The sequence below is a fragment of the Equus caballus genome, chromosome 22 (assembly GCF_041296265.1).
Source record: "Equus caballus isolate H_3958 breed thoroughbred chromosome 22, TB-T2T, whole genome shotgun sequence".
Lineage (NCBI taxonomy): Eukaryota > Metazoa > Chordata > Mammalia > Perissodactyla > Equidae > Equus > Equus caballus.
The window spans coordinates 16,416,643-16,433,558 of record NC_091705.1 but is presented as its reverse complement, the minus strand read 5'-3'; the positions used below and the strand labels follow the sequence as shown (position 1 = coordinate 16,433,558).

The window sequence follows — 16,916 nt, the reverse complement described above, 5'->3', positions numbered from 1 at the left end:
CTTGATCTTCCTTCCCCTTGGTAACATGGGACTCAACAAGTACTCCTTCCTTCTTGAGCACCCTTTACTTGGCTTCTAGGAAACTGTGCACTCATATTTGTCCTGCTGCCTCACTAGTACTCATTTTCAGTTTCCTTTTGCTGACTCCTTCTCCAAAACTTCTTGATTTGGGAGTGTCTCGTGGCTCGGTCCCAAGCACTTTTCTCTTTTTCCTTTTCTCTAGGTGACCCCCTGTCTTCCAAGGCTTTAAATGCCATCTGTATGCTTTGTATTTGTGTTCTCCACGGAGACCCATCTCCATGTATCCAACTTGACTGCTCTACAAAGAAGTTTCCATCTCAAACTTAACATGCCCAGTACTGAACCCTCGATCTTCTCTTGCTCAAATCAGTAGGTAGTCTGGTGGTTAAGATTCAGCGCTCTTACTGCCGTAGCCCACATTCGTTTCTCAGGCAGGGAACCACACCTCCCATATGTCAGTTCTCATACTGTGGCAGCTGCGTGTTACTTTGATGCTGAAAGCTCCGGCACTAGTATTTCAAATACCAGCAGGATCAAGCATGGTGGACAGGTTTCAGCGGAGTTTCCAGAGTAAGACAGACTAGGAAGAAGGACCTGGCCACCCACTTCCGAAAAATATGGCCATGATAACCCTGTGAATAGCAGCAGAACATTGTCTGACATAGCATGTCTGATATAGATGAGGGGAAGGTGCAAAAAGACCAGGCAAGGTTCCCTCCACTGTATACGGAGTCACTAGGAGTTGGAATCGACTCAATGGCAGCAACAATATGTAATAGTTAATATAAAGTAACATGAGGTTTCACCACGTGCCAGGCACTGTTCTGAGCTCTTTCACATAAATTAACTTGTTTAATAATCACAAAAAACTCTCCATGCTAGTGGGACTGATTTTATCCTAGTTTTACAGGTGAGTAAACTGAGGCACCAACAATAACAAATCAGTAAGTATTCAAACCACGAGGATCCACCAAGTACTCAAACCAGAAACCTAGAAGCTATTATTTGCGAATTTTCCCTCTCCTTCACCTTAGCCAAGTCTACCTTCAAACATATTTCAAATCGACCCATTCTCTCCATGCCCACTGCTGCCACCCTGATATGCACTACCATCATCCCTAGGCTACACATGACAACAGCTGTCTAACTGTCTCACCTCAGCCGTTCTCGCTCTCTCCAATTTCTTCTCCTAAGAGCCACCTACTCATTGCATGTACTGATAACCTCCAAGTTCCCCACTGTGGCCACAGGCCCTGTGTGATCTGGCTCCAGCCTGCCTCTCTTACTCGGCTCACATGACTCTCCCTCCCCTTCATTGTCCTCGACCCTGGCCACCTTTCTGCTCCTCAGCACACCAAGCTCTTTCCAAATTGGGGCCTATGTTCATGCTATACACCCATTCCCGGGAATATTCTTCCCCTGCTTTTTACCTGGCTAGATCCTTCTATCCTTCATATCTCACACACAATCCTCTCCCCAGAGCCACGTCTCCTAGAGCCTCCATCTAATGTAGGTCCATGCCCCTCCAGTTATTCCTTGTCTCAGTAAAGGTGTGTTTGTCTGTTTGCTTTTGGTGAAGGAAGATTGGCCCTGAGCTAACATCTGTTGCCAATCTTCCTCTTTTTGCTTGAGTAAGACTGTTACTGAGCTAACATCTGTGCCAATCTTTCTCTGTCTTGTATGTGGGACGCCACTACAGCATGGCTTGATGAGCAGTGTGTAGGTCTGTGCCCAGGATCCCAACCCATGAACACAAGGCCGCAGAAGTGGAGCACTTGAACTTAACCACTATGCCACCAGGCTGGCCCCAAGGTGTGTTTCTAATTTTTTTTAAATAGGCCTTATCCAGACTATGATTCTCTGTATTCCTAGTTTTTTTCTTAATCTGTCTTACTTGAAGTTACTTGAGAAGAAGAGGGACCATGTCTGTCTGGTTCACTATTGAATATCTAGCACTTAGAACAGCATCTGGCATGAAAGCAGTGCTCAAATATTTGTAGAATAAAATGCCAGAGGTGAGCTGCTTTTAAAGTAAGCTATGTATTTCCTGGGTATTATATAGATACCACTAGATGACTGATTTCTGACGTATTGCATGATTTGCTCCTATTTCAGCAGGACATTTTTTACACTTACATATTCTAACATAAAATTACAAATAGGACAACTCATTCAAAACTAAAACCAACTGTGGAAAAACTTATTATCATTTGGCCTTATCTACCTCACCAAGTATTATACAGTTTGTTATCATGGCCAAAAGTTACTCCCAGGAGTATTCTGCTAGGCAGCCAGACATCATCAGTTTTATTTTCCACACAAGATACAAGAGCAATTCTTTCATGAACTATAATTCAAGAAAGAGTTACTCCTCTATCTTATCAATAATTTAAAAGGAAGGAATAATGGTAGATGATGTTTAATAACATATTTTGTAAACAGAAAACAGCGTGGCTTAGCGCAAACGCTAGAGGAGAGACTTTCTGTAACCCACCAAATTACTACTTAACTCTCAGCATACTAACAAGTAGCTAAAACATATGGGGTCATAAACCAGCAATACCACATTGGCCAAACACGGTCATGTGTAGTCTGCATAATTAGAAGTGAATAGGAAGAAAAATGTAGGCTTTCAACGTCCATGGGCTGTTAACTTGATACCTCCTGTTCTTTTTTTAAGAACACTTTGTCATTAAAAAAATATCAAGTTACGTTAGAGAAGCGGGGGACTTCCAGCCAGTCAGAGGCTCAACTGATTGCCATTTCTTCTCTAAGATATAATTCTGCAGGTCTTCGTAGATTCCTGGGCCACGATAACGGCGGAATATTCCATCCTTTGCACTAAAATTATCAAAATAAACTGATTACAAACAAGTGTTACAGATAAAAAAAATCAAAATAACTATTGGTTTTACATGGGAACTCCACTTTGAATTTTAATTTGGCTCAAATGAAGAAAAACGATATAATTAGGCATAAAGCAGTAAGTAAGCATAAATATTAATCTTTTACAAATGAGAAATTCCAAAACAGAAAGCATTCAACATTCTATTTTATCACTGCACAATTTGTAACTATAAACGAAGTTCTTGGCAGTGTTTAATCTGCCAAGTTACTTTTCATTATTTTTGCTACCAATTATTTTGAGTTTTCTTATGACAGCAAAGCAGTAATTGTTACCAAGTTTTAAAAAATTGTATCCACATTTCCAAGTTTATGTTATTCAATCCCTCCCCTCAAAGTCAACAAAACACCTCTTAGTGTCGCATGCCCCTTCAGGCTTCCCTCCCTCTCGCTCTCTCACCAGTCAAGCTCCCTAAGGGAAGAGTCCGCACTTGCCATCCTCTCCTCTCATATTATTCATTCACTACTCAACATGACTGGGGCTTCTGCTACCACGACTCCATTGAAAGTGCTCAAAGTGGGAGAGTCTTCCATGACTCCCACTGCCATATCAACAGAGCACTTTTCTGCCATTTTTCCTTGGTCTGTCATTGGCACTGTCCTCTACTGAACACCCCTTCCTTCCTCCTTTCCCTTGCCTTTTATGACATTAGCTCCCTGGACTTCTCCCTACTACTCTGACCATCCCTTCTCAGTTTCTTGCTCCCTGTATTTCTTCACAGATGTCCTAATGTTGGTCAACCACAGGTTCTATCCTTGACCTGCTTCTGTTTCCACTGGGTATGTGTTCTCTAGATATATTTCAACTGTTACCTATCTCAGTGCTGAGGAAGGCCCACTACGTATCTCAAGTCTAGATTTTTCTTCTGAGTTCTAGATCCTGCACCCATGAGCCAGCCATATAGAACTAGTTACTGTTCTCAGAAGGGATCTCATTTTCTCCTGGGCTTTTCCATGATATCTCCTCTCTCTGGAAAGGCCTCTTCTACCTTGTCTGCTTCACCAATTCCTATGTAACTATTAAGAATCATCCCACCTTTTCTATCATCAGAAAAGTCTTCTCTGACCTCCCTCCTCCACACCTATTCACTGCCTGAAATTAGGTTCCCTTCTCTGCAGCACGCTGGGTATTGCTCTCTCCTAATAGCTCATATTCAGTGCAGAGCAGTCTTTCTCCTGAATGAGTGACGGTTTTGGAAAACAACTGAGAATTCCTGGTACATTATCTACTGATTTCTAATCTTCGCAAGACCAAAAAGTTACTTAAACTTACTGGAAAAACGCCGGGAGAGTGGTGACAAAGAAGCGGCCACTCAAACCTACAAGAAGCAAAAACAAAAAAAGTTACAAGTGAAACTTGGTCTGCCCCAAACACCTCACTTAAGTTCTAAGAACAAGCAGCCTGGAGCTTGCTTTCATAACCACATTATCAAAATCATCACAAGTATTGAACTGCATTTACCATTTCTTTCTTTGACTTAAAGAAATTTTACTTTTTTTAACCATTTTTATTTATCTAACACTTTCCAGTCACTGACATACAACCTGCTTATCTACGATGAGTTACCCTGGAGTTTTCTGGCTTGTGCGCCACTTGGAATTGTATGATGGCTGAAAGGATAAGTTTGAGAGGCATGCAAGCCGGGTTAAATACTAAATTCTCCATTTAGTAGCTTTGTGACCTTATACAAATTACTTAACCTTTATACCTCATCTATAAAATGGGTGTATTAAATTATTACAATTAACTGAACATAACAAAATAAACTATTAACTGAATTGTTCTAAAGTTAGATTAGATCAGTGTGTTAAGTGCTTAGCACATAACAACAACTCAATAAATTACAGGTATTATTATATCAGTTATAAGCCTAAAAGAAACAATAAAGGGGCTGGCCCCATGTGGCCAAGTGGTTAAGTTCATGCGCTCCACTTCGGTGACCCTGGGTTTGCTGGTTCAGATGCTGGCTGCGGACCTACACACCGCTCATCAAGCCATGCTGTGGCAGCATCCCACAGAGAAGAACCAGAATGACTTACAACCAGGATATACAACTATGTACTGGGGCTTTGTGGAAAGAGGGAAAAAAAAAAAAGGAAGATTGGCAACAGATGTTAGCTCAGGGCCAATCTTCCTCAGTAAAAAAGCAAAAAAAAAAGAACAATAAAGAATATGAAATAAGAAGATCATGTATAATCTTTGCACATTTATAAAATTTGCAAGTACTGTCAAGGTACTCTATGTACATTAAACAGATGTGCCCAATTTGCCTTAGCAAACCTTTACTGAGCACTAACTCCATATCAAATGCTATGCTAGATACATGTGAAGACAAAGACAAATAAAACCCTTAGTCACTCAGCAAATATTTACTAAGCACCATTTTTGATCCAGGGACTGTGATAGGCACAGATAAGCAAAACACATACAGTCTGTTCTCACACAACTCGCAATCTGGTGGCAGAGGGAAAGAACTTAATAATCACAATCATAGCATAAACAGAGATAGATGATCTCAAGAAAGGGGATGCAACAAAAACCTGAATAAGACTAGGAATGAAGAACAGGTCCCTGCTGTTTAAATGTTTACAAACAAATACTTAAGTGGACATCAAGAGTGAGTAACCCTGGTCTGGCAAAGAGAAAGAAAGCTAAAGGATACTCCTGGCCAGCATGGAAAAATGACAGACACCATTTTAACATTTCTCTTCACTTCTGCCTTTCCCACTTAAGAACAATCTGGACAAAATAAAATATCTATTCAAATAAAGTAGCTCAAATTTTATATCTCTGTGGTCACTTGCCATTTCAAATACTGAAGCTTTACTTTTAAAAACATGGAAAATTTGCTTAGACCCATTTTATAAATTAAATCTGTATTCAGCATAATAATTTATTGATTGATGATGAGTCCTCCCAAAGGATTCTCTATTTTTTCGCATATCAAATCAAGAAGACTTTAAAACATCCCTATGGCACTTAAAAGAAAACACAGTACTCTGATGGTAGTAAAAGTGAACGTTACACAAAGAAACATTTACTACATACGTTTATTATTGTACATTAAAGGAAAAGAAAGGCTGTACTGGCAGTCACAAAAACAGAGGTGACCTGGTGACCTGAGAAGTCAACTGAGGACTGTAATAAGCATCTCTGTCTACAGGGCATCTCTGGCTCTAACAGTGCTTGGAACTCCATCCTAGGAGGGAACAAAGGTATCTTTCAGTATACTGCCAACTCTCAACTGCCAGAGGACAAACTGTTGGCAATCCTAAATGCTTAAAAATTATCATATACTTCTGTTTAAAATAAATATTACAAAGTTTCTTATCTCACTTCTTTCCTAGCTAGAGTCTTATGACCACCAAAAAGTTTTATCTAAGGAAAATTACAGTGTTAGGAAATCACGCTTCGTTACTTGACTTTTAAAAGGCAATGAGCAAACAAGTACATTCCACTACTTCTTCAAGCTTCTATTTTGATTTTATCTTTATTAGAATAAATAGATAGGATTTCTAATAAATGTTAGGTATCATGGAAGGCAGTATTTTTAACTTATTCTTTAAAGTCTTTCATATCTTCTTGGTCATCACTGGCCATGGCAATAAGTAAAAAAGCAAATAAATAAATATTAAAAATATTTCATAAAACACACTAAATCATACAATATGCAAAACAATATTTCCAGATTCAAGGGCCAGCTTGCCTGGGGTCAAACCTCACTTCTGCGTCGTCTTAGTTTGTAACACGGAACAGTTAATTTAAGCTATTTGGGCTTCAGTTTTCTTATTATAAATGGGCAGAATTTCGATTTTGTAGTATTTCAGTATTAAATGATTTTATATTTATAAAGCATATAGAAAAGTGTCTGACATATAATAAATACTAAATAAATGCTATTATTTTTCTATATGTAAATCTCTGATTCAAAGTTAGAATAAAATAAGAGGATGTAAAAAACACTAATTTAGTCTTAAGTGCTTTGGAAATTGCACATTATTTTGGATAACATATCTTTAAAAATAAATGTGTCCTTGAAAATCAATGAGTACAGAGAAAATAAGAAAAAAGAAACACAGTGGCAGATGGTCTTTGGGATTTTTCTGCATCTTTCTGGTTCAGGCTAGAAGGTATAACAGGACACTTATTCCCAAAATTGTTAGATTAAAGCACATAAGTATTTTATGGCTCTTGATACGAATTGCTGTTTTGTTTTCCATAACCAGTACACCAATTTACAAGGCCATCGACTAAGGTTCATTTAAAACAAAGACCACTATTAATAAATTGTAGCACCTCGAGACTGCTTTCATTTTACGCTTCTTTGTCAATCTTTCTTCAAATGACAACTCGTGGAATATTAATAATAAGGTTATAGCATCTAACTCAGATATGACTTCAGTTTGTTGTCTGGAATAAAATACTGTCACTGAAGATGTATTCAGTAAAATCTATAACAACAAAATCAAGAACAGCCAAAGTGGTCCTTAGATTATGACACACTACTAAGCGCTTGAAGATGCGACACCACATGAAATTCATCTCAAATAAATGTCACTTGCGAGAGGCTGAAAGACGTCAGACAGCCCTGGGTCTCATGTCAGTGCTCCAAAAATGTCTTTTAACCTTTAATACTGATGTGATGAACTGTCAAGGGAGAATGTCGTTACCCGAAAAGTTAAAACATGACCACCTTGGAATAGAGAAGTACCATCTGAGGTTGTGGCTTCAGGGTTTAAAAACAAGTGAGGATCTTAAAGATTTATAACAGCACGGCAACAGCTCATTTCAAGGTTTGCATAATGGTTCATGCAACAAACTTCAGAAAGTGTGGAAGAAACAAGTGCATTCATAAACCTAAAGGTTAAATAAATAAATAAATAACAGGGATAAAGTTTGACCACAAAGTCTCCAAAATTTCTGCATGCTTTTTTTACCTTAAGGGTAATTTAATTTCCACTTTAAAAAGAAGGTTGCATTGCAACATAAAAGGGGCACTAATCCAGAATGCAGGAAAAAGTTAATTTCTTATTAGCAAGCTTATCTTAAAGACATATAGCAAAACATAAAGAATTAAAATATTAGAGAAAAAATTATGGCATAGAATTATATTTTGATATGCAAAAACACAATAGAAATTAAGTTCAATATTAAGAAAATAAGGATAGCTATTAGCTTCTGTTCTACTATTTATTAGCTGTGTTACCTTGGGCATATTATTTAACTTCTGTAAGCCTCAGTATTCTGAATAATATAGAGATAAAGAGTTTGTTCTTCCTAGGGTTGTTGTGAAGCTAAAATGTATGTATGTGCTTAAATTACCGGCTGAAGTAAAGGCTTACTAAATGTTAGTTAATATCACTAAAGAAAGCAGCAGAAGGAAAACAATGGAAAAAAGTAGAACTAACCATACCTTCAAGATTAAATAAAGTTGTCAACAGAATACAAAAGACTAACTTTTACAATTACAAAATTAAAATATTAACAGGAACTGAAGTACAGTAAACTAAATTGGCTTCTGTAATAAATTAGTGGTTTTAAACACAATGCTTACTCTTGGCCACCGCAGGGGTCCCGCTTACCTCTAATCTAGTCAAATGGCCACCACTCATGCATGCTCTATGAACAGCTGCTGTTTTCCTGTCCTTGACAACTAAGCTTATCTGCACGGAACAGAGGGTTCAAGTACTTACCCATTAAATTTAATTCCCCAAATTCAGCTCAACTGCAACATCACCTGGACTATGCAGGATTGAAGAGGCAGTGTAATGTACCCTCATCTAAGGCCTGTCCTTTCCTGGACGTCTACATCTCGGCTGTAAAAATGCAATGAGCTTATTATAATCCCCAGTGTTTCTAATTCTCAAATCTTCATTTCTGTTTAAAATACCTTAAAAACATCTCTTATTTTATATACCAATGAAAGAATTATAGAATATGAACTATGAGTGAGAATTATTAAAGAGTAAGAATGATAAAATTCTTGAATAAGATTTATAAAAGAATTATTAAAGGGTATGCATGAAGACTTCAAAAATTCTTACTTTCCCTTCCTTTTAAATTTCACTTGAGGGAAAAGAAATGAAATTATCCCTTGCTAGCACTCTCGTGGCAAGGCAGCTCTGATGAAAGAGTGTACTGATGGAGATCTGTAACCAAATAAAAGTCTGTAGACAGAAATATCCAGTAAAGTGCTAAACTGTAGAGAAAAATCATCATTTCAATGGTTTCCCACGGCCCATCCAGGACATTAGATTTTGTAAAAGTGAAGTAAATACGCAAATAGCTCCCAGGAATAGGGACAAGCTGCCCCAGAGGCTTGCCAGTAAACGAGTACCACATAAGAGACTCTCTTCAGGGGCTGGCCCCGTGGCCGAGTGGTTAAGTTCGCGCGCTCCGCTGCAGGCGGCCCAGTGTTTCGTCGGTTCGAATCCTGGGTGCGGACATGGCACTGCTCGTCAGACCACGCTGAGGCAGCGTCCCACATGCCACAGCTAGAGGAACCCACAACGAAGAATGCACAGCTATGTACCGGGGGGCTTTGGGGAGAAAAAGGAAAAAATAAAATCTTAAAAAAAAAAAAAAAAAAAAAAAAAAAAAAAAAAAAAAGAGACTCTCTTCATTTGGCTTCCAGGAGCCCCCACTTCTCCATCTCCCTCCCACCTCCCTGGCTTCTCCTTTTCCTCTGATGGAACTATTTCTTTCCTTCTAATTGTTAGAGTGACCTGGTTCTCAACCCTCAAACCAGTTCTCCAGCACACACTCCCTAAATAATCTCAATTCTTTCCTTCATTTCAAATACCACTACACTGATCACCCTCAGTTGTAAATCTCTAGCTCATCTCTACTTGGATTTCTATTAAACATCTCAGACTTACACCCTGTCCCAACCTGCTCCTCCTTCAGTCTTCATCTTCTCTCTTTCTACCAAATGCTACAACTAATCTATCAGGAAATCCCTTTGGATAATGTAGCCAAATGTAGTATCTCGAATCCAATCACTTACCATTGCTGCTACTAGTCCAAGACTCCCTCTTCTCAACTCATGGGCCACTACAGTAACCTCCGAACTGCGCCTCCTGCCTCCACTTCCGACCCCCTATAGTCCATGTTTCCCATAGCAGCCAAAGGGCTTATTTTAAAACATAAATCATGTCATGTCACTCCTCTGCTCAAAACCTTCCAGGAGCTTCCTTGTTACGATACTTCAGATAAAACCTAAACTCCCTGCCATGGCCAAAAAGTGTATGGTCTGGTCCCTAGCTATATCTCCAGCCCCATTTATCTCAAGTACCCCACTGGCTGTCATATTGGTCCTCAAATAAGCCAAGCACACTCCCACCTGCCCAGGGTGTTTGCTCTGCCTGGAATGCTCCTCCCCCAAAGCTGGTGAAATTCACTCTCCCAATCTGTCAAGACCTCTGGTCAAACACTCCTTCCCTGTACATCCTCTTTAAAATAGTGGCTGCCATTATTTTCTACATTTTTGACCCTGCTTACTTTTCTTCATAGCCTTTACCACCATTAGACATTATTTGCTCTTTTACTTTTGGTACTGTTTATCTCCTTCACCAGAATGTAAGCTCAATGAGGAGCCAGCTCTTTGTCTTCCTTATTCACCTCTGTATCCCAGGATCCAGAACATGGCCTGGTGCAGGGCAGGAACTCAAATATTTGAATAAACACATTATTTCTAAACTCTATTAAAAGATTAATTGAAAGCTAGGTTTGTAATTTAAAGTAAAATTATAAAAACAAAATAGTATAATAAACATAAAATATATAAACATAAAATAGTATAATCTGAAGTGAAATATTCTCTAGGCCACTCAATCATGCGTGTAGAATTTTGTCTCCTAAGTTTTATTTACAGTTTTTAAGTTTTTATAACTTAAAGAATTCTAGACTTTCTACTTTAAAAAATTATTCTACTACATAAAACAATCATTTTTCCTTTTATGGACAGTGTTTCCTCACTATTTCTATAGAATACCACACCAAAGACATTTTTCCTTCTTCTTTGATAAAGATTTCAAACATATATAGCTTGTTTTACATAAATACTATGAGTCAGTGATGAATTTGTTTTTTAAATATTTCATCATAATCAATTTCTCTCTTACTTCATTATCAAAAAAGCACTTAATCCACTTATAGTGGAAAAGACAGTTGTAAGTCTACATTTTAGATGGAAAGATTATCTTCAGTTAGACTTAGATTTGTGAATCCATCACAAAGCCAACTGTTTAATTCTTTTAATTCAAATCATGCTGTGAATTCACAGTAGGTATACAAAATGGCTGAAATGTGATTGGCCAGCTGCATTTCTAAGAAACTCATCATAAAATGTGTCTAGTGTCCACTAATTAACAAGGGTTATACCTGATTTCACTGGACTCAAACTACTAAAAGATGAAAACAAGTTTACAGCAAAAATGTAATTCTAATAACTTGACCTCCAAACAGAATAACTCATTATAATGGCCCAAACCACGAACTAATAACCACAACTGTTCATCTTGAAATAGCAGATGGCCAGAAGTGGCTCAGATTCAAATGCTCAAAAGATGGAGTCTTAAGGACTCATGGCTTTTAATAGAAATCTCTCTCCATGGGTTTCTCAACACATTGATCTTAACACACAACCATCCAATTTGTTGTCCAAGCAACTGGTAATTCATTACCTTGTGTTTTTTGAATTCTCAGTAAGTACAGAAAGGCAATAGCTACACTTGCATACCTACCTTCTTTTTTCCCTTGTAAAGGGAGGCAACAGGTAGAAATTAAATGTAGATAGGAAAAAATGAATAAACTTTGAACATAGTCAAATTAGAGATTTCAATCTACAAAAGCCCAATTTTTCTTCTCTGGATTCATATGTAATACACACAGTTATTTTTAAACTGCAAATAGAAATTAATTGTACCTTTTCAGAATTCAAGTCTCCGCTACCTTCCTCTTCCTTTTGAAAAATTACATCATTAACAGCTAATAAATGTAGATGGAATGACAGAATTAGAAATTCACCATTCTGGAACCCACAATGAAACATTTAACTCAGGTAAGATCATCAAGTATCTTAAAACCCAAAGTATCACCCACAGATTACCTGCCGATTACAAAGTGGGGTCTTTTCTTTGTAACTGAGATGCTTAGTGTCATTACCTTAACCAAGTGCTCAAACGCGACATCACTAATGGTGACAGTACATGTCTTCTGATGGGATACAATATAAAGTCACAGCATCATCTACAAAGTACTCTTGCATAAATGTCTAACCCAAAATAACAGCTCTAGACTGAACTTCAACTTTATAGAAAATGCAGAAAACACAAGAATAAGCTAAATGTCACCAGAAGGAAACCCGGGCAAATTCCTAGTCAGTTCTTTTGGGCAAATTCCTGGTCAGTTCTTTTCAGAATATCAATGTCATGAAAAAAATGGGGACTATTCTAGATAAAGGGCAACTAAAAACATATCAACCAAATGAAAATGGTGAACCTTGATTAGATCCTGGGTCAAAAAACTGTAAGAAGTCATGTGGGAAATAATTAGGGAAATTGTAATATGCTGAAGTATTGAAGGGAAAAATATCATGATGTCTGCAACTTATTTTCAAAAGACTTAGCAAAAAATAATAATATAAAAATATAAATATATATATATACACATATATGTATGTGTAAACAGACTCAAATATGCCAAAATGTTATCTATTGATTCTAGATGGTCAGTTCAAGGGTACCCATTATCCTCAAAAAGGATCTTGAAATACACTTGAAAATTTTAAAAATAAAAAGTAACAAACTTTTGCATTTAATGTTCGACATCCACAGTACCTGGTTCTTGAATGACATCTACCTTCCCCACGCTGATCTGAAGTAAGTCACCATTCTTTGCAAATGTCTCCCATTCTGAATCAGTCTGCTGGCAGGATGGACACCAAGGGGCATAACTATAAAAGAAGAATGGTTAATCAATATAAACATATGAAAAATATCTGTAAAAAAAAAACAGAGAGAAATAGAGTATTTAACTTTAAAAAAATTCTTAGTGGCCAGCCCAGTGGCATAGTGGTTAAGTTCACATACTCTGCTTCAGTGGCCTGGTGTTCATAGGGTCAGATCCTGGGCATAGACCCACACATTACTCACCAAGCCATACTGTGGCAGCATCCCACACACAAAATAGAAGAGGTTAGCTCAGGGACAATCTTCCTCAAGCAAAAAGAGGAAGATTGGCAACAGATGTTCACTCAGGGCCAATCTTCCTCACAAAAAAAAGCAAAAACAAAAACTTAACAAAAAGGAAGGACAAAAGCAAGCTTTTCTCAAGTCATTTGATACAGAAAAACAGAAGCGTATTTCCCCCCTAGAATTTAATGTATGAGTATCAATTCCCTGGGAAGAAAATTAGCCAAAGTTTAAGAAGATTTTCACAAATTGTATAATACATAAAATATTTTATTTCAGTGTTATTCTCAGAATCAACTCAAATTTTGTCACTTTCCAGATGGCTTTTGATATTTGAGGGCGAACACTGTTTTGAGTGCCCTACTAAATGAGGACAATTTTCACCAGGATGTCCCTAAACTAGCCAAACCAGTTTCAGATCCATCAAAGGTACAGATCTGATGAACAGAGACCAGAAGATCTGTCAACAGTAGGTCCCCAAGAACGTGAGGCATTTCCAAAGTCTGTCGCAGTTCTCAACCATTCTGAGAAAAAAGTTAAAGGCTAAACCAGTTTTACCCAACACTTTCTTAAATAGGAGTTAGAAATACCTGGGCCATTAACCAGAACCCTGGTTTTACATTTATTTTTTCATTCAATAAACATGAATTGACAACTATGCTACAAGCTGAAGCTACCAGTGTGAACAAGACAGACAGGTGCCTCCTCCCCTTGCAGACTGTACAGTGCAGAAGTGGACAGAGCTAAGCTCAGGGGTAATGACAGTCCCTGTGGCAAATGCTGTGACTGAGAGTGAGGAACACTGCTATGGAGACACTCAGGAGCTGGGTGATCTCAGAAGGGGTCACAGAGAAAGAAGCACACGTCCTAAGATCTAAAGTCGGAGGGAACAGCCAGAGAGGGGTTAAGGAATGTTCTAATCTGAGCAGAGAGAATGGTATGTGTGAAGCCTCAGAGTACTGAGAGGGGATGGTGAGGACATTATCCACAGCCTTTAAAAATGTTATAAAAGGAGTTAGGACTTTATTTGAAGCGCCATGTAAGCCCTAAAGAGGTAAGAGAATTACGATCCGATTTACATTTCGGAAAAATCACTTGCAATTCTGTGGATGATGGATCAGGGAAGGGTGAGACGGAAGCAAAGAGAAGAACTGGAAGGCTGGGCCATCAACCTGGCAAGATGCTGGTGGCCTCACCTTGCTCTCCCATGGTCCTGGAACACATCACGAATACTCACACCATAAAGCTCTGAAGTGGTTCATTTCATCTGCAGGTGTTAAAATGGGATCCAGAGAAGTGCGCTGTTTAGAAAGCTCAGTGGATTGAATAGTAATCCCTAAAAAAAAATATGTCCAAGATCTAACCCTGGTACCTGTGAATGTGACCTAGAAAAAGAGGTAGGAAAGAATGCCTGCTAAAAAGAAGAAAATACACACTGGGGAAAAACTGCCTTAAGAAAGGAAATAAGGGGAAAAAGTGCTAAACAACTGATCAAATTCCATAACAAGATTTAGGCTCAAAGTGTCACTGACTAACTGCCCCGAGTAACTGAAAGGAGGTTTCAAAAGCATTTAACTTTCTCAAAAGTGTTTTTTAGTTATGTTAAAATATTCAACCACCAATTGCCCTGAATCAGTCCAAACCCCACCGCAAGAAGGATGCCTGTGCAGGTGGGCAGAAAAGTGACCAAAAGTTACCTTTGCTTCATTTTAATGTTAAGATCCCTGCCCCAGCAGGAGCTTAAGCCTTATTAGCATAACATGCGATGTGTATAAAAGCATATTTTCAAAGCAAACCTGTGTGAGCTTATACCCACCTCTGCATGTGATGACAAAACTTCCCTTTTGAATATTCATTCCCCATTCAAAATAAAAGGCCCCTGCTTTTCCTTGCTTGGAGAGCCACAGCTTTGAAAGTGATTCCCATGGTCTCCTTTATTTGCTGAAAACAAATTTTATATTGTGTGACAACTACTTTGGGTGAAGGCTTTGATTTCAACTCACCAAGAGGCCAACCCACTTTGGTTCGGTAACAAAAGGTGCTGTCAGGTCATTATTTACAAATCCTTTTATCTTGAACTGAGCAGAAGCAGGTATATAAGTGTCATTCAAAAAAAAAAATAAATAAACCAACTGTGCTGAATAACAACAAAACCCTGAAACTGGGCAAGATTTTGGTCTTTCACATAAATAAAGATGGGGGGGGTAGGTGGTAAAAAGTCAAGACAGTAAAAGCATTGAGATTAGACAGAACCCAGAAGAGAAAGGGCTGCCCAAAGCAAGGCATGCATTTCTCTCTCCAGGGAGGCCCCAGAAGCCGCCAGACTTCGTAAGCACAGTCGTTCATCCTCTCAACTCCATCTCTCGCAAAGACTGGTATAGCCAATTCCAAGATCATTCTAAGAGGTCATTAATCCTCCCATTACAGCTCACTGTCCAGTCTCTGAGATCCAAGAGACACAGACTAGAGAACATGATCCAAGAACAATCTACTGACAGTTTGAATTTGGATGTTTTTTAAACACTTGTATTTCTACATTTCCAGGGCAAAGTATATTCCCGGTATACAGTAAGTGCTTAATAAATGTTCGCTAAATAAATAAGTAAATAAACTTTAAAGAAAATTATATTCTTCATCTGAGAAGACAATTTTCTACATATTTTCTAAATATGGAAATGGCAGATGAGACTGGGGCAAACTGATGGTAAACTTTAGGGGAAAAAGGAACATTTTATTATTAAGTATACTTCAACAGGCATTTCAGTATATTGGATAAGAGCTGGGCCAGATTCGGAGAGACCAACCACATTAACCATGTGACTTTGGGCAGGTTGATAATCACTCCATGCCTCAGTTTCCTCATCTGCAAAATGGGATAACAGCAACTACCTTAGCAAGTTATTGGGAAATTAGATGACACGTGTAAAGCAGACACATACTAGGAACAATCATTAATACAAAGTACATTTGTAACACACAACTTGGTTTCCAAGACACTTTTATGACGCATTAGCTCGTGTGAACTTTACAACCTCATTGTCAAACACACAAAGCAGGTGTAAAGTGACTCGCTTGAGGTCACCCAAGACCACAGAGAGCAAGAACTCAGATGGAGGTATTTATGTGATAAAAATCTCCAACGAAAATAAGACCCAACACCCACAGAGAGAGAGGAAGAGGGGAGTGAGGGAGTGGGAGAGGAAGAGAGAAAGAGAGAAGGAATAAGCAATAAATTCCAAAAATAAGGAGGAAATCTTGACATACAATTTAATAAACTCTAGATCCTCTCTGCTTTGTTTCTCTAGGTCTGTTTCTTCATATAACTCCTGGATACATTTCCTACATCAGTAATTATTAAATCATGTAAATTTCATCATTTTTCAAAATCTCAGTCCCTCATCTCTAGACAGGCTCTTATAGGAATTAGGGTTTTGGTGATATTGACCCTCAGATACACAACACCCTTGAGGTAATTTCAGACATTCCTCATATGGAGCGCTATCTGTTGGTCTAGGCACTGCTACTGCCATTATTTCCAAGATTTAATCAGAGCTTATTCTGTTGGAAGGCACCAAGACCATTCACTAACCCAGTGGCTTCTTTTGGTGGTTGAGATAAGCCAACTCTCCCTCTCAGGTGTGGGAATTGTGCCATTGTTGCAGCTTTTAAAATCATTAGTATTCTTTTGTATACAAAGGATAGTAATTTAGACAGTAATTTAGAACCTACTATAAGTAAAATACCTCCAGGGCCCAAATGAACACAAAGAAGGAAAGTCACATGATCTTCACGCTCTG

At 38.3% G+C, this 16,916-nt stretch overlaps 1 protein-coding gene across 1 annotated transcript in view; it reads right to left on the bottom strand.

Moving 5' to 3' along the window:
* The window catches only part of TMX4 (thioredoxin related transmembrane protein 4), a 46,544-nt gene that overhangs the window by 22,726 nt on the left and 6,902 nt on the right, over positions 1-16,916 (bottom strand). Inside the window, exons 2-4 of the mRNA XM_023626133.2 lie at positions 12,766-12,881; positions 4,199-4,244; positions 2,734-2,862 (exon numbers count right to left, since the gene is read on the bottom strand). Coding sequence (XP_023481901.1) covers positions 2,734-2,862; positions 4,199-4,244; positions 12,766-12,881 — 291 coding nt within the window. The remainder of the gene's footprint in view (positions 1-2,733; positions 2,863-4,198; positions 4,245-12,765; positions 12,882-16,916) is intronic.